At 43.6% G+C, this 25,892-nt stretch overlaps 1 protein-coding gene across 1 annotated transcript in view; it reads right to left on the reverse strand.

Moving 5' to 3' along the window:
* LOC103459315 (thyrotropin-releasing hormone-degrading ectoenzyme) overlaps positions 1–22,254 on the reverse strand; it is a 174,294-nt gene extending 152,040 nt beyond the window's left edge. The window contains exons 1-2 of the mRNA XM_008400786.3: positions 22,236–22,254; positions 7,501–8,011 (exon numbers count right to left, since the gene is read on the reverse strand). Coding sequence (XP_008399008.2) covers positions 7,501–7,995 — 495 coding nt within the window. The 5' untranslated portion in view covers positions 7,996–8,011; positions 22,236–22,254. The remainder of the gene's footprint in view (positions 1–7,500; positions 8,012–22,235) is intronic.
* Positions 22,255–25,892: the final 3,638 nt, after the last annotated feature.

The raw sequence follows: 25,892 nt of genomic DNA on the forward strand, positions 1-25,892 counted from the left end.
CGCGGAAAGCACCACAACAAAGAGGAAACTGCAAAAATGGAAGATATATTCAACCGCCCCGTCCTCGTTGAAGGCAAATATTTAGTGAAATTTTGTGTTTTTACTTGAGAATAAGCTCAGCATGAGGTTTACAGTGTGGAAGGTTTGCAAAATGAAGACTGAACATTTCGGGAATACCGCAAATATGCTGAGTCAAGATGCGCCGTGATTGGTCAGAAGTTTGTTGCCATACTTTACGTAGAAATGAGCTCAGACAGCGACGTAAACATTTCCGGTTGAATCTGGTTTTTATACAACTACAATCATGTCCACAGACATCATTTATCTACGACGGCATATTAGGGCCATTGTTCATAGGAAAAAGGACATTTTCAACTTTTCCATCAAAAAACTCAGAAGTTGTGTGACTAATTTACAAATTTTTAGAAAAAAAACATGAACATTTCTGAGTTTCAAAAGTTAAACATTTTATATTAAAATATGCAAATAGAACAAAAAAAATTTTTAAATAAGAAAGTAAAAATGTTATTGCCTAAAATGCAATATCAGCATTGCTTTTGTGAATGCTTGAATCTTTGTAGCAAAGGATTCATCTGCAGCTGAAATATATTTATTATTTATTTACAAAACAATTCCCCCTTTTTTTCTAAATGTAAAATGTACATATTTTGTACAGTTTTGGCTTAATTACTGCTCTAAAGGTTATTAACAAAAAGAAGCAGCACGCAATTAATGATAAATCAGTTACTATTTACTACTACTATAACCGATTACTAAAGTCATCCATCCATCCATTTTCTAACACCCTTGTCCCTCAGTGGGGTCAGGAGCTGCTGCTGCCTCTCCAGCCAACGTACCGGGTGAGAGGCGGGGTCACCTGGACAGGTCGCCAGTCTGTCGCAGGGCAACACAGAGACACACAGGACACACAACCATGCACACACACACACACTCACACCTAGGGGCAATTTAGACAGACCAATTAACCCGACAGTCATGTTTTTGGACTGTGGGAGGAAACCGGAGTACCTGGAGAAAACCCACCATGCACAGGGAGAACATGCAAACTCCATGCAGAAAGACCGGGGCCGGGAATCGAACCCAGAACCTTCTTGCTGCAAGGCAACAGCTCTACCAACTGCGCCACTGTGCAGCCCCCGACTACTAAATTAGTTTGGTTATTTCAATAATCGATTCATTACAACTAATCTAGTTCACCATTTTAGTCCTATAAGGTACTAAAAGACGCACGCCACACTTTTCAGAGTCATATTTATGAAGTAAAAGGAACGTGCTTCCAGATTCTGCTCCACTTTGAATTCGATCCTTTCCTGCATTTCCTCCTGAAATCCGCGGCTGGTTCACTCCGAGCTCTGAAGGTAAACAGAGAAACAAAGCCGAGCCTGGTTTTACTCGCTGCGTACTCTCCGTCTGACCTTCCTACCGAAATACTCCTGCACTGCTAATATTTACTTAAGACTGGCCCAGTTACGGCGCTCCCTGGAGCCCAAACAGAACATAAAACGACGCAGATGTGGTTCTGAAAGCCGACAGATGGAAGGATCAAACCTCAACCACTTATCAGCCAGTAATGAAGCCCACATTAACGAACTGGTGTTACTGGGACTGGCTCTTCCCAACCCCTGGATCCAATTAGAGGAAGAGTGCTGCTTGGTCCCGCAGCGCGGTGCGTTCAGGAATGGGTCGATGAGGGCAGAGGCGCTGCTGACACGGAGAGGAAACGTTGGGATTAAACGGATTTGTTTCAGGCTTTTCTGCTGAGTCAGCAGCTCCGAGGCGCCTTCAAACGCCTCAAATTGCTTTTTAATTTGGCCAGACTCTCGGAGACGCTCCCCGCTGGAAACATGGTCACGTTTCTGGACACAACTCTTTATTATCCTGGCTGTAAAAACCTGGAGCTGCTGGTAAAGAGCCACTGAGGACGGCTTGGTGCGATTCAGTCAGGATGGGAGACGCCGTGGGGAGCCTGGCGCTTCAAAACTCAAAAATATTCAATAAGTTACAGAGACTATCTTCATCACTCCTTTAGTTCTTGCTTTTAATCAGGAAGACTTAAACGCTTTTGACGGATTTTTATTTCAATTTCAGTTTGATCCTCGTCTCTCCATGTTGACATATTGAAACGGCTTGGAAGTGAAGGACACAGGAAGGGTCACTGCAAAAAGAATCTGACGTTTTTTCTCAGAATTCAGATTTATTTATTTTTTCCCCATCAAAGTTCAGAATTTAATCACAGAATTCTAAGATTCAATCCTGGATTTGGAGAAGAAAAAAACGGAGAAAACGTCAGAATTCTTAGAAAAGCCAGAATTCAGAGAAAAATAATTGAGAAAAAAGACAGAATTTTGAGAATTAATGTCAAAATTCTGAGAAAAAGAATTCTGAAAGATTTTTTTTATTTTAATTTTTTTTGCGGTGGCACTAATTCCCTTACAAAGGGGACAAAAGAATAAATATCAGCCTTAAATTACCTGACTATCTGCAGATGCATCACAATTTTTTTTAATTTTATTTCTTTCGGGATCAGTGAAGTATTTTTGGATTTGAACACCTTCTTTTGTCCAAAAAGAGGAGGAAATAAATCCAGATTGATCCATAATCAATGAGTCTGTTTCTCCCAGCCTGATACAAGGAGAAACAGGAACAACTGGACATGAGCTCTGATCAATCAGCTCTTTCTGTTTCACTGTAGCGGCTCACAGCCAAAGTAAAGATCCCGTCATGATTTTATGAGTTCAGACGCTTTGAAAACTATCAGATACGATTTAGTTCCACATGTTTTCAGAGGCAAAGAACTGAATCAGACAGTCATGAAGAAGTCGGGATATGGGTCACATCAGGGCTGGACGAAACGGCTGACAAACTTATCACGATAAAAGTGTTTCATGTCAGCAAAAATCAATTTTAAAAAATTAAATATTTTAAAATACTGCCTGTTTTATCCACAGTTTTTCTCTTCACGTCAGTTTGTTTTTCATTTGTAAGCAGTTATGAGGCAAAACCTTAAACTGCTGCTGCGCCAGTTACTGAACAGGTTGTTGCTAGGCAACCGAAGTTGGGGGGGTACTTGAAACTGCTTGTTACCCAGCAGGTTGTTGCTAGGCAACCAAAGAATAAGTGAGTTGGTTGATTCCACCAACCTTGGGGTGGAGCGGCTTAAGGCTTCCCTCTGCCTACATCTCCCAGAATGCTGTGCGGTTCTGGGTTGGAATTCAATAAATACTCGATATTTTGAATATTCTGTTGGGCATATTAATCATTGATATTGATGAACTGATATCGTTTCTGATTTGTTGTCCAGCCCTATGTTATGATCGTAGCCTAAGCTAACAGATTTGCTAACGGATCCCAAAGATTTAGCTGGTTGATGGGATTCAGAATAAACTGAATAAAAGTATCTGACAGAAAATATGAATTGGGTTTCTCTATTTGGATGTCACTTGGTGCACATTCAGCCAGTGGTATTATGGGATGGCTTTGATCAAGGTTGATTCGTGGCCCAAGTTCAACTGAGAATCTGTGAAAACATCAATCAACCGAGAGCAGAAGAAGAAAAAAAGCAGCGCTGGCTGTCAGGTTGTCGTGCTCCAGCAGCCTTTGGTTTCAGACTCCTGTCACTGAAAACTCTCCATCCTAAATAGATTTGGTTTGCGATCACAGGAGCGCGTACGTTGACATTCCTGTCGGCCTCCGTTTGAATAATAATAAATCTGACGGCTCCGTCTGACCCGGTAATGAACCGCGGCCCGGCTGTAATGGAAAAACGATAAAAACGCTGCTTTAGGAATCAGCCAAGGTTAGAGCGGTGAAGTCGCTTCCCAGCAGCCTCTCTGCACTTTCACCGTCCTGTCAGATCAGCTGACCAATCAATACGCACGTTAAGACGGGCCGGGTGTTAAAACGCCAGCGCCGGGGATCCGTGATTTAAAGGGCCGGAGCGTCCCAGCGTCCCGGCCAGAGGACGGCAGGGACGCGACCGGAGGAAGCAGAAATTAGAGCGGAAAGAGGCGCCGCTTGTTCATTATCATTGACATGAGCTGAACCACCGGCTGCCTGCAGGGCTTTCCTTTCATTTTAAAAAGGTCAGCAGAAACGTCTCCGCCTTTTTCCCTGGAATCGCTCGAAAATCCAAAGATTTCAACATTTTTCTCCTCCTCCTCCACCAGCTGCTGCTGCTATATTTACACTTTTGTTTTTGTTTTTTTTGCTTTCACTTGACGGCCATTTACCTTTTCAGACTGCATTAAGTGTGAGGACACCTTAGGACGGCTGCCTGGTGCCCAGCAACAGCCATTAATTCACCCGCAGCCGGACACAAACACCAGGCAGGCCGCAGGGCTCCTAATTGGCCTCGGTCCAAATTAGACACTTTTATCCATCTCTCACATTAGCCCAGATGAGCGCTGTGAAAAATCACGTTTCTCCCAGGCGCTCTCCTGCCATCCCACTTCGGGCTGAAGCAGCAACTTTGGCAGCTAATTAGCCTCGTTGGAGGAATCTGGGAGGCCGAAAGTGGGAATAGGGTTTCTTTGTTTGGGGTTTTCTTCCAGACATCTGGCTGGAAACACACTCTTGTTTGGAAAAGCATCTTAAGGAAATGCTTATGAAGGCTTCAGCTGCTGTTTTAGCTCAGCTTCATTTAAAATGCATGAATACACTCAGAAGTCGCAGCATTTTATGATGCAAATCTGGAACTAAAGTAATGTTTAAGTTTGGCTTTAACTGACAAATACCAGGGTTTTGTTCACGTCTGGTTGATTCAGGTCACCAATGATGACCATCCATCTGTGCACATCCTTCCTGCTGGTCCAAATGGGTCAGAACAATGTCCTCATATTGCCACAAAAATTCTACTTCATTAGGTAGACCTTGCTAGTAGCAGCAGCTACCAAAAGATGGGGACAATGTAAACATTGAAGAGAATCTATTGTGCTTTCTTTTAAAACAAGCTAGAACATCTCAAATCAAAATGGTTCTGAGATAATGAGGTTTTAATCTGCTCACTTCTGCTCTCCTTTCAGAATGAAACATTTTAGGGTTCGGTCACTTTTATGCAAATAAGCTCCTACTGGCCACACCCCCTTCCTAAACGTTTACTCACTTTATACACATGAAAATAGTTGCAGGAAGCGATTTCTGGATAGCACTTTGAGCTGCTTTTAGTATGAAGGTTGCTTTATAATTTTGTTTGATTATTTATCAAACTATTCTGTTTTTTAAATAAATACTCTATGTGTGGACAAAGTCTAACAATGATGTGGGCGGAGCTACGGTTGGGTTGCTAGGTAACAGCACAGTGTTACCTAGCAACACTGCGCTAGGTGCAACAAGCCTCCAGATTCGTGTCGTTTTCTACGTGACAAACCTGAACAGTTTATTCTGACAGCTTATTCAACAATCCAACTTTTAGGCGAGTAGCAGAAATAACAGCGTTGACGTGGATTTGGTCAGGACATAAATAAACAGAGACAAATGAGGTGGCAAAGGACTAAATGATGATTTAATTGATATGCTAACTGTTGAATGAAGCAAAATATGATGAATGAAGAGGAACAAGTTCATGTTTGAGACGTGAACTTCAGCATGATTTGGTGGTGAACCATAAACAGGAATTCCTTGTTTTTTTTAACCTGAATGAACATTAAGATGTTGGTCCCATTATAACCTGAACAGGAATCAGTTCTGACTGGGAAGGTTTTCACAGAATGAGGTCACTGGTCTGGTTCAGAAATGTCTCCAACATGATTTCCACTGAATATTTCACAGAAGAGCTGATCACTTGGATGGAACGACCCATTCAGGGGATTGTAGAAAGATATAGAAAGAGTTAAAACGTGTTTTTTTCACTGAAAATGTTGAATTAAATCTCAATCCAGTCAATAAAATACAGCTAAAGTGTCAAAAATGGTGGCAGGCAAAACCAAAACTTTCTCAGGATGGATGAAAAATGCTAAATTAGCTCCAAATACAGTGGTTTAAAATACATAAACGAGGTTTGTTGTAATTGACTTTAACTTTCCCTTTTCATTCAGAATAATTTACATTTTTGTTTGAATTTCTGAGGCAGATTTTTAACCCGCCATGTAATGGAAGAGTGTCTGCAGCCTCTGGACGCTGTTTGCTTTGGAAAATAAATACAGTTCTGAATCAATTCATGCCGTCATAAATGCTGCAACCTGCTGCTGTAAACGGGAGCGTAGGAGACGGATGAACACATCCAATGAATATTTATTCTGCTGGGGAGTTCAGCATCAAAAAAAGGGAAGACATCAAAGCCATTTCCAAGTATAAAAATGATAAAGTTTTCATAAACAAATGTACAATTAGAATTTCAAGATTCATTGCAAAAGAGGGATGTGAAGTTTATTACAAGACAATTCAACTGTTAGGATTCAAGACAAGTTACCAAAGTTATAACGGCTCCAAATTTTACTCAGTAAAGTCAGGATTTATTGGACCATTGTGGTTCTCGGATCTACATAAGTTCACCATCTCTGTGCCAAGTCACATCTGGACATTTGAGGCGTTGAGCCTTGTGACGTCATGCTCTTCAGGAAGGACCCCACTCCGCCATGACGGACGTCAAAACAAACCAGATGCACGTTAACAGCTAAAGCTAGTCAAAAACAGACAGTATGTAGCCCAATGTTTCACTGTAAAAATGGTGTAAAGTTACTGCACGGTCTGCTGCACAAGCCATGAAGGTCAGTTTCTAAGCTATTTCCAAATTTTCTAAAAACTGATTTTCTCTGAGCAACATGCATATTGGAAAAAAATCACAGTTACTCTGTTCAATGTAAACCAGACGTTTTATGTTAAACCTTTTAATAAGGAGGCTTCGATCGTAAGAACTGGTATTCGGATTTTTGGAGCGAACACGAGAAGATTAACATAATGTTGCATTATGGAGATGGTTAATCGTTGGTAACCATGGAGAAAATGTCACACCATCATGTAGCCTAGAAAAAAACGGGTTAGCATCTAGACTTTTGGATGCTTAACTTTGCGCCGGACGTGAGGCAAACAGCATTTATGGTATAAATCATGTGGCGTGAATTAAGACAAAATCTCCAATTTTATCAAATCAACAAACATGTAAGAAGGGAGAAGTTATGGATAAGTTTCCAAGCTAGCTATTTTAAACTTTTGTAAAAACAAATTAGCTTAACTGCAACAAGTTGGGAAAAATAACTTCGCTGCCTTCAATACTCTCTGTCGCCATGGCGCCTCAATGTGATTTGGTGATAGTTGCAAAGGGTGAATAAAACCAAAATTATAAGCTTTAAGACTGAATGTAAGGTTTTAACACAGACTCATCAGGTTAAAAGTGCTCTTAAATCTACCTGGATTGGGTTTGAGGAAGCTCAAGATGTTTTCAGGAGTTTACTCTGCACCAGACGTTCTCCCATAAGCTGAGTTGTTGCAGACACAAAGTTTGCTAACCTCCCATGAGATTAGAGGAAATTCAGGCCAACTTACCTCGAGGCGGTCAGCGTGCAGCACGATGAACCTGGTGGCGTTGACGCACTCCAGCTCGATGCTGACCTCTCCAGAGAAGGTGAAGTTGTCCATGTAGACGGCGAGCCGCAGGTCGTAGTGCCGCGGCCTCACTGACCCCGGAAGCCGGGAGTTTTTCCACGGCTGGACCACCTCTTCATCCCCTCTGTCTCCCATCCTCTCCCCTCTGCTCCCGTTGAGTCTTCCCGACCCTCCGGACCCTCTGGAACCCGCCTCCCCTCTGCCTCCACCGCGATCCCGTCCACCGCAGTCATCGAAGCGGACGCTGAGCGTCACGGCCACCGCCGTCACGATTATGAGGGTGATGATGGACAAGGCGAAGCCCAGAACCAGACGCTTGTGCACCGTGATGTGGCGCTCTGTGGTTCGAGGCCGGACCACCACCGACTCCGCCCACTGGTCGGAGAGGCCGCGGCCGTTCCGCATGGCGCCGGGGCTGCTGTCGTTGAGTCCCATTGAGCATTAAACGTTCCTATGGAAACCAGTTCAGAAAATCATTCATCTACGCTCCGATCAGACTGGTGATGATTTGATGGGTGATTGAGCTGCTTGCTAATGGTACGACCTCTGACCTAACTGTCGGACGGTGATAGACGTCCTTCAGTACTGACCCCTTCTTACATTTCAGACCATAAACCTGACAAGCCAGGATGGATGAGATGGTCGTGTGCGTTTTGGTTTTGCGGCGAGAAGAAAATCAATGCCTCATGGCTCGATTTCTCCTGTACAGGACACCGAGAGGGAGAAAGACGATGAGGAGGAGGAAGAAGAGGAGGTATTCTGTTGAGAATGTGGATATCCAGCGAGAACACCATCCATAGAGTCTCACAGGAAACCAGCTGCCGAAGCTAAATTAGAAACCTCCACCGGAAAAATACTCAGTTTTCCTGAGTTTCTTTTTTGCAGAAGTTGCATCAAAACAACAGAAAGGATAAAAGAGTTCAGCTGAGTTTTACACGTCCGACATGAGAGACCATCAACCAAAGCCTCACCATACGCAGGAGACCCAAAGCTTCGGCTTATTGTCCGCAGGTGGCTGTAAAGTTAATTTGCTCAGAGTTAAAGCTCCTCCAGACCTGCAGTAAAGCATAAATAAAGCCCATTCGGACCCTCTTGGGTTTAAAACGATGACACAGCTGGAGATTAAAACGCCTTCCTGAACATTAAGGTCAGCGTGGAGCTGTTGAGTCAAGACTTTTAAATTAGATCAAAATCTCATTTACTAACAGAGTTTGCGTCATAAATTCATTCTAATAGAGAAAAAAAGCTAAATTTCTTCAGGCTTTCAGTTAAATTTCTAGCGTCATTTTTGTTGGAAATTTTTTTTTAAACTACCCAGATGAGTACTTTAAGCATTGTCTGCCCTTATTAGAAATAATCAGAGCATTTAGTGCTAATATGCGGCGCTTAATAACCCTCACTGCAGGCTCTGGCTCACAGTTTCTTCTCTGGAGAGGTTTAAGTGGATAATTTACAGCCAGCATGTGGGTTTATTTCACAGAGGAGGAGACCGTTCACTCCTCCCGCCTCGTGTGGCAGATGGATTGAAATGGGATTAGGATCGATTGATAATCAGGATTAAAACTAACTGAAATGGGCTTAGAACTGATTGATAAGAGGGATTAAAACCCATTGATGAATGGGATTAAAACTGACTGATAACCAGGATTGAAAGGGTTGGACAGCAGGGGTTGACTTAGATTAAAATGGGATTAGAACTGAAGTTAAGAGACTCAAAATGTATCTATAACTGGGATTGACATTTATTGAAATTGGATTAGGGTTTATTGATAACAGATTAGATTTTGATAGGAATTTATTGAGAAAAATCTGATTCAAACTGTTTGGTTTGTTGGATTTAAATCCAGAAATAGGATTTATATTCAGGATTATTAGACCATTTGAGCTACGAATAACAGGCGAAATTAAAAAAAATTATCCTGCAACTATATTGAGGATGATTAGATCGTCACTGAGCAATAGATCAGCTGATCAGCTCAATAAAAATTTTATAATTTTAAAGAAACAATAAAATCATCGGAGAACTTCTCCCGTTTTCCCGCCGTTGGGTTCGTTCGGAAGTGTTCGGTAATTTTCGGTCCCTCCGGGGCGGCAGACCTGTCCAGTACCGGGAACATTCCCTCCCTGACACCTGCTGTGCTGCCTGCGGTTCGCCCCCTCCTCAGTCCCCGGGGGGAGGCGGAGGCCAGACGCCGGTCACCGAGGAGCCGTCCCGGGATCCGCTGGACCCGGCACAGCTCGGTGAAAGTGGTTCGGGGAAGCCGCCTGAAAAATTTTCAGACTCACGTCTGAAAATCCGTTATTGATCCGCTAAGATCGCCGTAAATCCTCCAGGGAACAGTCACCAACCCGCCGAACCGTTAAAACAGCGGAACACAATTAAGAACAAAGTATTTATTTATCCGTCACAGCGCCGGACGTCAGGTTCTGGGTGATGAACAAAAAAAAAAAAGCAGGTCCGTTATTGACCCGGAATCCAGAACGAATCCATCCAGAACCACGGCGGGTGGGTTTCCCGGTGAATCCAGAGACACCGCGTCCGTGTCAGCGGGGTGGGGGAAGGATACGGTCCGAGCCCCCTCCGGTGCTCCGGTGATAAACCGGATCCTCCTCAACTTTTTAAGCCCACAGAGAGCAGCTGCTCCGCCCTCTCTCTCTCTCTCTCTCTCTCTCTCTCTCTCTCTCTCTCTCCGCTCCCGGTGCTGATGATGATGATGGTGGTGATGGCGGTGCTGACAGTAATGACGGTGATGATGAAGCGGCTCCTGATCAGCGCCCCTCCATCCCGCCAGGAGGAGGAAGAGGAGGAGGAAGAGTTGTCATTGCTCCTGTTCAGCCGTTAGTGAGTGAGTGAGTGCGCGCGAGCTGCTGCTCCATCCGAGAGGCACGCGCTGACCGAGAGAGAGGAAGAGGAGGGAAGAGAGGGGAGTGATGCAGAGCTGCACCCACCAAACCCCGCTTAGTTGTTCCTCTGATGAAGACAACTGAAGTCTTCACACTCACGCGCGCAAACAAAGGTACAAATATACGTCACAGCATGGCGGAAGGGGATGCACTTTACCTGGGGACTTAACGTCCACAAAATTAAAGTTTTTGTTTTCTTTTTATGTGGCGTTCTGTCGAGCAGTCACCCATTTACGGAAACAAACGTGGTTCAAGATGCTGCGTTTCCTCCCCCGGTCCTGTAGAGGCGCTAAGCACGGAGTACAGGACATAAAGTCTCCACTCGAGTTCAGCGGTAAACACAAGAGAACAAGAACAAGAACAACAAAAGTCGAGCTTTGGATTATAAAACTAATGAACCAGAAGGCGAACATGTAATCCACCATTGCTGCTGCTTAGTATTAGTTTCATACTGGCAACAATCTCAGGGTGGAACCAGGTCAAAAACGGCTGAAATGATTTTAACCAAGAGCCTGAGGTGTTTTGACATCTGATAGTCCGGTAGCTTCGGTTCGATTGAGGACCAAAATTGCAACATTTGCTCCTCTTCCAGCTGCTGCGGTTCTCTTTCACACTGCATTGAATCAAATCAACCAAACCCTTCGGGGCAACATGTTCCCCTCCTCGCCTGTGGGGGCGCTGCACCTAGAACCATGGAAGGTACAACACGAAAACCTCTGAAGACACCGATCATAAATTCCTTCTTCATAAAAAGTAAACAAAAATGGTGGGGCGGTTTAGCGGTTGTAGGATTTCTCTTTAGTCTTTTGGAAAACATAACGAGTCATTTATGCAGCTAGCGCTAGGCTAGTGCATTTGGTTTGGCTGCATTTACCCAGAATACCCTGCACTGTGGTCTTTTTAAGTGGTCTCCGGTCCACTTGGTGTTCACATATGCATTAAACTGCACCAGAGTTCACTTCCAACAAATCAAGACCGCAATGACGTACATTTCATCAGGGTTAACCTGTTAGTATCAGGGTGGAACCAGGGCGAAAACGTTTTCCCGGATGACAATCATCCTCCGGGTCAGAAGGCGGCGCCAAAGATAACAGGTTGGATGGTGAGCAGAAGAAGAAAAACAACGAAGTTCATCTTAAGGAAATAAAGATAGATCTGGTGTTTTCAAGAGACAACAAGCCAACAAAAATTGCAACTCTACTGTAAGGAACGACAATTTTCCACTTGCTCTTCTTCTTTGATCGGATTATATACAAACCAGCACATTATCGCCCCCAAGAGGCTGAAATAAAAACTACATCTCAAAGTAGAGCTAAAAATTATATAAATAAAGCCATAAAGCTGTCCACAAGGACAAATGGAGACAAGCAGGTATGACATACCGTAATGTCCTTAATGAAAATAAACAGACCCATAGCATAATGCTACCACCACTATGTTTCACAATGGGGAAGAGTTAGATCACTTCTACACATTTTACATCAATTTATCTCATAATGTGGACCACACAAAGTATTTTTACATAACTGGTGTCATTCACTAAACATTACAGCATCTCTGTGTACCTCAGAGGTCGGAATCAAACCCACAACTTTCTACTCCTCTCCATCTGCAGCAGAGATTATTCTGAAACTAAATGACACAGTGGACTCTGTTCACCAAATCTACTGAAAGAAGTTGGATTTTATTTACTTGTATAGACGGATAAAATAACAAATAGTTGGAAAACCAGTTAGTTTAACTTCCACTTCGCAGTTTGTGTTGCTGTCACATGAAAGGCTGAAAACACAGTGAAGTGTTTGTTTGTACTGTAATAATACGACTCTGAACCTCATCTGAACTTAATTGGAGCCAACATTATCATCACTTCCTGTTATTTTTAACCATAATCTGCAACCTTAAGCTCCTTTTATTAAGCCAATTAGCTGTGAAGCGCTACCTGGCCCTGCGCTGGAGCTCAGGCGTTCCTCTCGTTACCACGGCGACCTCATCAGCATCCAAACGTCCAACTGTTTGGCTGTTTACACAGGCCGCTGAGCGCTTCATTGAGCCTCACATGACCCGGTAATTTTACAGTGATTGGTGCGTTTCTGCACATTTTTCAGAGCTTAAAGCAGGAAATGCCTCATGTGCACCAATACGGGTCTAGAGCCTGTAGCTCTGCTTCCCTCTTTACGCCAGTTATTTACTGCATTTCGCATTTATACTTTCCTGATTTCAGTTGGGATTTGATCCAAAGAATGAGGTCAAGTCTTGATTATGTGATGGAAAGTGACGCATCATTTCACTAGAATGTGTTTTGATGCCATTTAAAACACAAGCAACAAAATCCTCACAGCCGGTCGGGTGTAGTTTGGTGGTAATCAATTCATTCAAAAGCTACATGAATTACCTTTCAACAAAGCTGGTTTTATTGAATAAAGTCTTTTAAAGACACAAAAGGCAGCTCTAATAAATATTTGTCAGTGCCTTCTAATAGTATCTGTCCATGTTGTAATTTGTGCCTAAAGTAACACAAGTCGGCGGAAGCAATAAGTCCAAAATGTTTGGACACAGGCGAAGATAAATGAGTGGTGGCAACAAATACAGTATTTTCTCCTGGACTGTCCCCAAGATTAAATAGACACCAACAAAGATCAATGGCTGCCTGGCAGAGTCTTGTACACAACCCCAGAATCGGATTGCTTCTTGTGCACAACCTTTGCTAAAGACCAAAAGACTCTGCTGCCAACAACAATGTCTGATTTGAATGGAAAAAGTACTTTACTTATCCTAGAGGGACATTTGACTTCAACACTTTGTTTCCTTCGGATCCACACCGGCACTTTTGGAAAAGGTTAGCGTCACATCCTTCAAACACTTCCACTCCAAACTGAGAGCTCTGCTGAGTAACTTTCTGCTCTGAGTAAAGATTCAAAGGCCAAACGATGTTATACACCGTCGCTTGAATCACAACCCGACAGCTTTACGGAGGAGATCAGACCTACCCCTTGTTAAGAAGAGGAGGTATCACATTTTTTTATCCCACAGTGTGGAGCATGATGACATGTTTGCATTCAGTACGTGGGTGTTAGCAGACAGAACAAGCTTGGCAGGAGACAGAGGCCTGCACCTCGGAGGAGTCAGAGAAAGCATTAATTCAGTATTCTGTTGTTTGAAGATGGTTGCGCTTCAGCACAAAGGATTTGAATCCAACAAACAATTCTTTCAGCATGGGATCTGAGCACAAAAATACAACTGCATGTGAAAAACAAAAGCTGGAACTAATATGGTCAAAAATGCCTGAAAAACCCAGCAACACCAGCCTGTTTCGACTTTGAACAGATAGAAAAATCCGTGCCAGGAACTGACACTTTTCTCCTAGTTTTCTACCAGTTTAAATTTAATGAGCCATGTATTTGCAACATGGATATCAGAATAAATGTAGTATCTGCTGTGCTATATTTGTGCTGCAACAACTTTTGTATAAGCCATAGTTATTTATATAAAGGGAATAATTATGAATGATTAAATTCAGTTAATTTGAAATCAAAGTAATTATTATTTTTTGTGTTCAACAGAAGACAGAAGAAACCACAGAGTCCTTTCATCACCATTTTTACCATAAAGTTATTTAGACTATGTGGTAGTTATAATTAGCTAGCTAACATGTTCATGTGTAGGTAACAATAGCATAGCAATGCTAACCTTAATGTGCTGAGCATTAGCATGATGCTAATTCTTAAAAATGAAGCATGCTGTCATGGTTACAAATAAATAATTTCTGTCTTTTTGCTGTATGTTACTAAAAATACATTTCTTGACCTCAAGCTCACCTGCTAACATTTCCAAATACTAGTTTTTTAAAAACCTGCACCCCTCCTTGCCTGTGGGGGCGCTGCAGCCTGAACCACCGACAGAAATGGTTTTTGTGGCTCTTCAGAGAAGACACTGAGCATAACCTCCATTTTAGCAAAATGTAAATGAAAGTGGAGTGACGTCAGATTTTATCAGTTGCAGGACTTCCCTTTTGACTTTGGTAAAAGACCAATAGCCATTTCTCCCACTAGCGCTAGGCTAGCGCGTTTGTTTTGATTATATTTACCCAGAATGCCCTGCTACTTTCTTTTTTTTGAGTGGTCTCCAGTCCAATTGGTGTATTTGAACCACACCAGAGTTCACCTCAACCGAACTGAGACTGAGGTTTGCAGACGGACCAGAGTTAGCATCTCACGCCTCCCAAACAAACCGGACTTTCTAGGCAAACAAACTAGTTTGATAAAGCAGACTAAACGGGGCTGGTGTGAGCGTACCGTTGAGACCACATTGAAAAACATGGCATTCTGAAGTGTTTAATAAAACAAATTTAATTCAAAACCATTAACCCGCTGCTAACTAATGGCCTGTTGCTTCCACATGCTGCCTGTGCTCATATTTGTCAAGACATCCCAGGGCTTCATCATCCTTAGACCATTTCACAAACATGTTTTGGCTCTGCCAAATTGTTGAAGTAACCTTATTCAACGAGGTTACCGACAACACCTGCTGCTAACACTGCCAGCAGACACCAAATGCTGAAGAATCCATCTAGAAATGCAGGCAGCTACTTTATCCATTTATACCGAAACGGACAGGAACAAAGCAAACTGAGTTCAATCTAAAGCCTCACTGTCTCAACGTTGATCAAGCGAATGTCAACTTCACAGACTAACGTGTGTAAAACAGGGTATCCAACGCATTTACAAAAGTCTTCAAACAAATTCTTGTTTTAAGATGAACCCCACATCCATCTCATTTATAAATATACCTAAGAATCAATCCTGCCAACTCGTAGGGCGTTACTTGACAGATCAGGCAAATGTGAATGGGATTTATCCGTCATTACCGACACACCACAGCATAACTGGAAAATCAAAGCCAGGCCCTAGGCTGGTGATGTTCATTAATGTTGCATTTCTCATGTAGCTAAGATTGGCAGATGAAGAGAAAAGCTGATGCGCTGGCTTGTGGGCATCCCAGTGCCATTACCTCATTTACTTCCAAACCGGCTACTTGTCTGAACATGTAACAGTCTCCAAACTTACAACTCACTTGTTAAGCAGTGAATGGAGAAAGATTCGGCTGGAGGCGAGCCGCAGAGACTGAGGCAAGGAGCCATTTGCATATTCATAGATCCACATCCAATACAAGACAAAAGGTGTAGATTTACATCTGAGGCACTTCACAGCATGAGAAGATTATTCTTTTGCAAATATATGTCTTAATATTGAATGTTGATGAAGAGACACTTTTTCATGGGGGTTCATTCAATGAATGGATGGTAGCTTTTATGGTCAGTGCATACACCCTGACGAACACATAGACTCCAACATTGCACGGCCAATTAGAGTCCTATTTCAGCCAACTGGATCAAGGTGGAAGACAGCCGCAAAAGAGAAAGACTGAGCGAACGAGAGAAGGATAGAGAGAGCTCTAAGTGGGCGGCACACTCTTCCGCCTCAGGGAAGATTGGTGTCAAGAGCAGAGAACACACACAGTGGGTAGAAAATGTAATGAATGTGTATCACTTGTTAGGGAAGATAGTGAGAGTATGTGTGTGTGTGTGTGTGTGTGTTGCGCGGTCTCTGCACTTGACACCAATCTAACGGTAGCAGTTGAGAAATGTAAAAAAAGAAAGGAGCGATCCTGTTGGAAGTAGAGCCAAGCAGGATCTAAACATCAATATTTTAAAAATTCCTTGAAAGAACAAATCCATCCATGATTCATCGTCTCTGAACATGAAAGCCATGCAGATGCAGCCTGACGGAGCATCCTGTGGTCAGCTCGCTCCGCACTGATCCTGGCTGTTTCTGGGTGAGATTAATAACTGATGATGTTTGATGTCTGACGATGGAGGGAAATAAAGCAGAGTTCACTTTAATGTCGGTTTCACAGACTCTTAACTCCTGTCATGTCTGGACTTGTCATTTAAGAAGTCTCCTGGGCTTCGCTGGAGAAGAAACGAGCGATCAGCATCAGCACCATCTCGTCCCGGCAAGTCCCAACAGCTGGTCAAACACCCCACCACTAGCCAACACTAAATAACTCGGCTTCTAAAGGTCCTCAACCAGAAAAAGGATTGGACCAAAAGATGGATTAGGTACTGCAGGCGTTCTCCTGTCTGAAAGAGCCAAGACCAGAAAGCAAGACTCTCGATTTACCAAACCCTGAATGTTCCAGCTATCACCTGCGAAGTTGAGCAATGAATCATAAATGAAAAACTTAAATGTTCTTCACTGACAATGTTCCTACATGGCGCTTACGTTGGGACAAACTGTGACCGCCGATTGATCAGTAGCTGAGAAACCGACTGGATTGATTCATCACACATGATGCCAGTTGATCTGATGGACAAATTAAATCTGATCCTCGGAGGCTCGACGTTAATCCGCTGTAGACTATCGTCGTAAATTTGCCTCATACCACGTCCAACCGTCCTTCAGTCAGGTTGTGTGGTTGTTTCACTAACACATACCAAGAATCACTACACTTTACTGCCCCCTAGTGGCCGGAGTTGTACCAGATTAAGCCTTATTTAGCCATTTTGCCATTTTAATCCATTATGTCTGACTGATACATTTAAATTCAGTTAACCAGTTAATGTAATCAGCCTCCCAGTTTCCTTCCAGCGTTTTGTAAATGACAGATTCTTGATCAGTTAGTTTTTGATCACCTGGGATTAAAAACTAATCCCAGTCCTGACTTTGGGTTTCTGGGTGTTTAAAGTCCCACAACTTTACAGGAGACAATATTTTAATGCTGGTTGAGGTGATGAATCTGGAGTTTTCCGGTTATTTCAGGACGTTCATTTAATAAACAGACTATAGAATAACTGGATTAAAGTGACCATTAGTAGCATATATTAAGCTAGCTGTGTGTATTCTGGAGGGAAAGGGGTCGTCTGGGCGTTTATCTTTGCTCCACATCGTCTCAGATTTTCCTTTTCTTAAGCGTTTGCTGCCTTTCCTCTCCTCTGACGTCCACCATCAGTCCGGCTTCACTTCAGAGACCAAAGCAGACACAGGAATTGCAGCAGCAGAGTGAGTGTTTGACAGCTCCCTGTACAAATATGATCCAGATTGGTTTTCTTTGATAGCTACCTGTCTGCTCTGTCATTCCTCCCCGTTTCGTCTGCACAGCTGCGTGGGTGTGGAAGCGTACGAGGCCCTACTGTAAATTCACCGCAGTGTTTGTCACAGTGCGTTACTCACTCACATGCAGCCTCTGACAGCCATTATATTTTTTAATTTGTCATTTTGTGTGCGTGTGTCTCACCGTGCTGGAGTTGTCAGGCTGGTTTCAAACAAACCGTGCGTGTGTGCACGAGCTGCTCTGTGTGACGCTGATTAAAAGTGAGAGCTTTTTGATTGCCTCGACCCTCCATGGGATTATTAGCATATAACACACAAGCGTGCACGAGCACGCACGCCGGAGTAATTGAGGATTTCTCTTCCACATTACATGTAACAGGATCCAACCCAGGAGCTCGGTGCTGAGCTAACAAACTAACACTTCACCTTGGTATTTAAATGCATGCAGATGAGGCAGAATGGAGGATGAATGAGCTGGTCTGTGCTTGGAGGCTGCTGCTCTCTGCAATCTCCCAGTAAAACCTGCAGCTAACTGGGATTTTAAACAGCCTCAGTTTGTTGCATTTGATCGTTTTCAAGCAGAAAAAAAGATCAGATATCGCAGAAAAAACAGCCAATTCTCTGCGTTTTTTCCAAAGGGACTGGGAGCCGATCCATCCTCGTCTCTGGGCGGATCGGTTGGCTCGCCGCTTTTCTGATCTGATGGCAGAACGTTTAGACAGACGCACAAAGGCAGAGATGTTATCTAACACCGAGTGTGATAGTTTTGTTTGGAGCTTTTCACCATCCCTCTCTAAATCACATCAAGGAGGACTGAGAGACAAAGGAAGTTAAATATATCGAAGGAAGAACTCGGAGCACTTTGTAAATCACAAGGAAGGTCGAGTTGACATTTTAAATTCTAACTAAAAGGTATAACAGTAATTTTCACGTCTTCCAAAGCTGCTTCCTCTTTCTCGAGGTTTCTGGCAACAGTCAGCGGTTTCCAACGTGAATGGTCCAGTAAGACAACGTCTCAAAAAGGTTAAACTCCAGGGCGTTTTTACAGCTGAGAGTCCAGGAGATTCGGTTTGACTGGAGAATCTACCGGATTCTCTCTGCTCCGAGTCAAACCAACCAAACCCTAAGCTGTTCCCCTCCTGGCCTGTGGGGGCGCTGCACCAAGAACCGCTTCAGGAAATGACACAAAAACCTCTGAAGACACAGAGCTCAACCACCAATCTTCCAAAGGAGGAAGTTTGGGTAAACTTAAACCAATAAGGAAGGAGTGATGCTAGAGAAATGATTCAGAGCCTGTTAATCATATGAAAAAGATCAAATTTGTGTCTCAACAAAAACAAGATTTATCCACAACACAGCAGCACGATGGAACCAAACACAACCGTTAAGCAGGTAGAGTCTGTGTATCAAAGTACTGCAGCAAATTCGAGTTAATCTGACAGCAGAAGATCGTCTCAAACAACAGCAATTCTACAAAGGAACGGCCTAATCAAAGTCCAGATAAGAACCTGATTTAAACGTTGAGTAACAAATCCAGGACAGTTGATGCTGCTGATGTTGAACCGAGAGCCGTTTCCTCTGAGATGAGGTTTCTTCCTGCTAATCAGAGGCGATTACTGAAACTTTCCTCTGTGAAGTGAAGGCAGGCGGCGTTTCTGCTACAGGTTTTCTGTCTCTGCTGCTCCCAGTGAAGGAGACAGGCAGTTTGTTCATTACTCTAATGTCCTCCTAATGGCTGCATGGTTAATGCATCACCATCTGGCACCAGAACACACTCACCGCTGTGATAATGCAGAACGTACCGACAACACACCGCTTGTTGTAATGAGACGACACAAAACCCAGGGCAAAGCATGATGGGTAAATTGGCGAGCTGGCTTTAATTGGGCTTCTTGTCGCTGTGGAAACGACTCGGCTCAAGTGTTTGTCCTGACACGCAGCTTTCATCTGAGAGGATGGATGCTCAGGGGGGAGCGGCCCACGTGCGTCGGAGGAAATGTGATGTCGTGTTGCCAGATAGTAAATAAGAAAGCGGCGGGTTGCCAGGTCATCAGTAAAACTCTTCCCTGCAAATTGGGTTGTAAGTCAGCGCAGTGAATCATGTCAGGCTCGTGTGAGTGTATCTGAGTGTGTGTCGTGCTCAGACAGCGGCACTTGAACCAAATTGTCCCCTCGGTACCCACAATGCATCTGGAGCTTGGCAGGAGTGTCTGAGTGGCTGTCTGTGTGATTAAACCTTACGATGCCTCCGTGTAACACACAGCTGCCTTGCTGTGACCCCGGTGTCGTTCCTATGGCAACCAGCAGAGCACGAGGACTGAGGAGCTACAGCACTTCAGATAAAGCAGCGAACTCGTCACTCGGCCGAAGCGGCGCTGGAAACTCCTAGGAAACATGTTGCTCAGAAAGTTACCGGAGAGAACCTGGTAAACTCCAGCAGAACCAAACCAACTCCAGAACTCTGAAACATTGACTAGTGAGCATCAGGTCATAAATGCACCACTAGTTTAAATAAAACCGTTTAGCTTTAGCGTCACCATGGCCTGAGACGGCGGCAACCAAGAACGAAGAGCAGCTCCAAACATGGACAAATCTGAAGTCTTTTGGTGGGAAGGTGGGTTTGAACGACTCAACGTGAGACCTTAAAATCTAAAGGAGTCCAGTTCAGTCCGCTTTAATCCAACTCCAGTCCGTTTGCAGACAAAGTCCAGTTCGTTTGGTGAGGTGTGAACTCTGGCCTGCCTACAAGCCGGTCCGGTCTCGGTTCGGTCGAAGTGAACTCTGGTTCGGTTTGAATCCAGATGTGAACACCAAGTGGACCAGAGTCCGCTCCAAAAGCAGGAAGTGGATGCAAAGCATTCTGGGTAAATTCAACCAAAACAAACATGCTAGCCTAGCGCTAGCAGGAGAAATGGCTCCTAGTCTTTTACCAAAGGCTAAAGAGAAATCCTCCAACTGCTAAAATCTGACGCCTCCATCTTGTTTCCATCTGGTGAAGAAGGAAGTTGCTCTCAGTGTCTTCAGAGTTTTTTGTTTAGTTTCCTTCAGTGATTCTTGGTGCAGCGCCCCCACAGGCCAGGAGGGGAACAGGTTGGTTTGACTCGGAGCAGAAACAGAACCACAGCAGCTGGAGTTGGAACAAAAGTTGCCATTTTGGTTCCCAGTTGAACAGAATCTGCTGGACTAAAACGCTCCAACTGCTACCCAGAGTTTTTCCTTACTCATGGCAAAGAGTTTCAGACGCGAGTATTTTTACATATCAATGTTTAACTGTAACCGAAACAAACTGCATTATTTTGTAATATAAAAGTTTTCTACGACGTGTCAGCAGAACTGGATTTGGGCCTCATAAAACCAGACAATAATGAGGATCTGGAATGTTTTCCATTCTGAGTATAAAGGCCAGACGACAAGTCTGATGAGAAAAACTGTCCCATTTCCAAACAGTTTGTAAACTAAACACATAAAGTTGAGGTTCCAACTTGCTGCAAGAGATTTAACTAAATAAAATCCAAACCCAAAAGCTCACCAGTCAACTTCTCTGCATTTCAGAAGAAAACTGTTTGATGTGGCTACGCTGGCTTTTAAGAGAAACCTTCCTGAAGGGGAAAAAAGTGCCGTAACTTTGGAGCGGTTTATTATCCGGCATCGATTTGTGAACCAGTGGAAGTGACTCTGAGCTTCCTGCGGCTGCTTTCTGCTGCTTTATTAAACCCCTGCAGCGATCTGAAGGCTGTGGGAGTCGTGCATTAATAAATCTGCACAATCTGATTTAGAAGATGCAGTCGGATCGCAGAGAGATTATGCACAACTGTCCTTGTTTTAATTAAATTACAGCAAGCTGCTCCTCATGCAGCAGTTTGTTCAGCGCTGAAACAAGATGCAGCAGAGTAATTACCAGACCACCTGACCGCTGACACACTGCCACCACCAAACCTTTAAAATACGCTGATAAACTTCTGTGTCCTGTCACAACGGCAGAGATTTTTATTTTATCTCACCTTTTAAATTCAAGAGTTCCCACAGCATTTGGTAGAACAACAAATAGATCTTCAGAAATTCTTAAAACCACTTTAACTTTGAGGTGGATGATGGCTGAAAAACTTAGATTATAGCAGTTTCAGTCAGTATTGATAATTATTGATGAGTTTTTTTGTTTTAAATATCTGAAATGGTGCCAAACTGTAGTGATCTTTCCTGTTTTATGTAGTTTTTTTTTCCTGTCGTCTCTTTCATCTTGAAGCAGTTAGGAGGCAAAACCTGAAACTGCTGCTGCGCCAGTCACTGAACAGGTTGTTGCTAGGCAACCAAAGATGGGGAGGGAGAGGGGGGGTCGAAACTGCTCCAACTCCAACTGTGATGCAGCCCGGTTCGGTTGAAGTGAATTCTGGTTAAGTTTGAATGCAACGCCAAGTGGACCGGAGGCCGCTCCGAAAGCAGGAAGTGGACTCAGTGCAAGGCATTCTGGGTAAATACAACCAAAAGAAACATGCTAGTCTATCGCTAGCTGTAGAAATGGGTCGTGGTCTTTAACCCAAGACAAAAACAGCTGCATGTCCATTTGTGCAACGTTCAGGTTTTTTTTTTCGCATTAGCAGAATACATCTGAAATTTCACAGTTGCAAAGTTTCCATTAAAAAAGAAACTTAATTAAAATCCCACCTTAAAAACGAGCCACGTCATCATCCTCCTGCCGCTCCTCACCAGTTAACATCTGGTTGTTGAAGCTAAAAATATCAGTACAGCTGAAAAACCTCCTGATCCTAAAACGAAAACCAACAACATTTTCAAAATCGTCATGTTTCCATTAAACAAATTCATCCATCCATTTTGTGCCGCTTGCCTGGGGTCGGGTCACGGGGGCAGCAGCTTCAGAAGGGAGGCCCAGACTTCCCTCCCCAGCCTCTTCCAGGTCCTCCAGGAACCCCAAGGCGTTCCCAGGCCATAGAGAGACATCGTCCCTCCAGCGTGTCCTGGGTCTCCCCTCCTCCCGGTGGGACCTGAACTCCTCACCAGGGAGGCGTCCAGGAGGCATCCTGACCAGATGCCCGAGCCTCAACTGGCTCCTCTCGACGTGGAGGAGCATTAAACAAATTAACTTTAATTCCAATTGTCAGTGAAACGCAGCTAGAAAAATCCTCCAACCGCTAAAATCTGACGCCTCCATTTTTCTACATTTCCTGAGGAAGGAAGTTGCTCTCAGTGTCTTCAGAGGGTTTTGTGTCGTTTCCTTCAGTGGTTCTTGGTGCAGCGCCCCCACAGGCCAGGAGGGGGACAGGTTGCTCAAAGGTTCAGTTTTAGTTTCACCTGACTGCAGATCTTTGCTAGTTATTAAAGATCTTTGTCAATCTGACATTTTATATTGCTCTTTAAGTAATGACTTCTTCTTCTCTGAGTTTCTTTAAACTGTATTTTGGTGCAGAATATGTTTCACTGCACAAAACAGTCATTTTCTTTCATTCTAAGGTGAATTCACATCATCATGATGTTCAGATTTCAAACTAAATGTTCAAACAGATTAATGGTTTAGAAACTGGACCCAGTTTTTTCCTTAATATTTTAATATTCTTCTATGATGTCACATGAAGCATCGCTCCATTTACATCATCCTCACCGTTTCAAAGGCTCGTTTAGTCAAAGCTGTTTTTCTGGGTAAATAAAGTCCAGCTGCTGATCCAAATGTCCGTTATAAACCCATCACATCCTCACATGCAGCTGCACCGGTCGCCTCATGTCTGATGGTTAACTCCTCTTCCCCGAGGCCGGACCATCTGCTCTAACGGAGCGTCAGGAATCTGGTTTTTCTGCCGATTCCTTTGAGGTTTTGCAGAAAATCTCCTCACTGACGGATAAACTGGAGTGGAAATTTGCCGACTCAGATGCTGCAGCTCTCACATCCTCCTTATTGTCCGTTTGCCTCCTGATTATCTGAATCTTTCCCGTTTTAATGGACAGGAAAACTTTACTGCAATCCTGGGAGCAAAGCTAATCTTTTCAATCCATTTTTTATGATAAGAAGAATAAATTAAAGAGACTGTAAATCACAAGGTCAGGATGTCGCTGAGTTTTATGGGGATGACGATGCATCAAATGCCATTGATGCACCATTATACTGGAGACTATGCAGTGGTTACCTTTATGGGCAATAAAAAACAACAGTAAAATATCTACAGTTGAGTTCAATTGATCCAGAGAAATAATCCATGAGCTGCTTTTCCGTTACAAATGAGCGTAAAACCGTCGATACTCCACTAATGTCAAACAAACTAAAGTTTGCAGCTGCTGCGTTTCCATTAAATAAGAGAAACAACGAAACTCTTCGAACGTGAAAGTTTGTTTTTCATCTACTTCCTGTCAATTACTGACATAAAACAAACTCACATTCTTGCTAAAAACTTCCTGGTGAGTCTTATTTTAAGTATAATGAGATTCACATTGAAACTAGATTTTGTGTTTTTGCAGTGCATCAGTCAGACACAGTTCTGTCTGTTTGGTCCTGCAGAGAGAAAGTGTGTGTGTGTGTGTGTGTGTGTGTGTGTGTGTGTGTGTGTGTGTGTGTGTGTGTGTGTGTGTGTGTGTGTGTGTGTGTGTGTGTGTGTGTGTGTGTGTGTGTGAACGGTGTGAGGTCGTCATGTTGACACCTGGCCTATATGAAGCCGACGGAGGAAGAAAGGAATACATTAACACTCTGGTCTTCATCACAAAGAGAACAGAAAGTTATTCAGCTAGAACACACACACACACACACTTCCTCTCCTTTCCCTCAGGCGCCTGCAGTCACGTTGCCTTTTTGCTTAACCTCCATTACACACACACACACACACACACACACACACACACACGGTTCGGCAGCGTGGGCCGTTTCTTCAGGTTACATCTCTGCAAACATGATGGATGGAGGACATCAGCTCCGTCTCTGCAGGCCATTTAAGCGACAGATGAACACAAATCAGACGAGACGCAGAGAGGAGAGGAGGAAGCCGCATCATAACGGCTTTTAATCGTTACATCCGTTTGGTTGTCCGCCATGTTTCCCCGGAGGTGGAAGTCTGTTTTTAAAAAGTTTCTCCTTCAGACATGGACGTCCGATGAGAACAGACGGAAACGGCAGCAGGCGTTTCCAACCGGAAGTGATCCGCGCCATCTTGGTAGGCAACAGCAGCGCAAAGCATCATGGCGTCCAGAGCAACAAACTCAAAATATGTTGACTCCAATATGCAAGAGAACAAAATGGCCGACTTGAATAGACAACGCAGGAAAACATGTTAGACGATGTGGACAAGCTGCCTCCGATTTAAGCCTCAGCACAGAGTTAACCATGGAGTCATAGTATTTAGATGGATTCGTAAAGAAAGTAGGAACTCTGCAGGTGAATAATAAGGTTCTGTACATGTAACAAACGTCTTAGCTAGCAGATAAAAGTTACGCTAGCTAAGCTAATTCTGCTAGCCTGGCAGTAAGTACTACAGCATGTCACTGATATTTATCTTAGTGCTGCAGAGAGGAGGGTAGAGGACTCAGACAGCTATAATGTACTTCTATTGTTTATGTTAGATAGGAACGAGGTGAGAGCTGGTTCTATTGTTGTCATAGCAACTCCACAGCAACTGCCTACCAAGATGGCCGTCAGTTACAAAGTTGAGAACGATGATTTGTCCCGAGGGCAAAGGTCAAACTGGTAGCAGTTTCTGGGCTTGATGGAGAGCAGAAGAGAGAAATGACATGGAAACCAAACTTCGTTCCAGCCAATCAGCTGAAGTCGTGGTCAGATTGAAATAATCTGAAATGATGCCAGCAAACCCAGATTCTGTTTTAGAGTCAATAACTGATCTGAGACACGTGAAAACACAAAGCAGAGGTGGAAGAGCGCCGAACGCTTTCTGTTTGTTGACATCACAGAGCATAATGACTCACCTGTAATGATAACTTGTGTTATTAATACGTGGAATTGGACGCGGCGGCGCCGGCGGAGGACTGGAGCCCAGAGGACGGGCTGACAGGCAGGCAGAATTACACAGCAGCGCTCATCAACATGCACATTGGCTCAGTGTACATTTTCTGGACAATTACCTGCTAGTTTACACATGATTGCACCGAGACGAGTCGAGGTAGCAGCTTTTCATGGCTGCAGAGGGAGGAGGACTGCTTTGTTTTCATACTTTTGGTTTCTGGATTTGCTTCTCTTGTTCTTTATTTTTAAATCTAAGTTTTGTTGTTGATGAATGTGAGTCAGCGGCTGACGCGGTTTCTCTCCACATGATGTCCGCTCAGCTTCTGGGAGGAAAAACAACCTCCTGTGGAAATGTTTATGAGAGCTGA

The sequence above is a fragment of the Poecilia reticulata genome, chromosome 23 (assembly GCF_904066995.2).
Source record: "Poecilia reticulata chromosome 23, P_reticulata-male-v2, whole genome shotgun sequence".
NCBI lineage: Eukaryota > Metazoa > Chordata > Actinopteri > Cyprinodontiformes > Poeciliidae > Poecilia > Poecilia reticulata.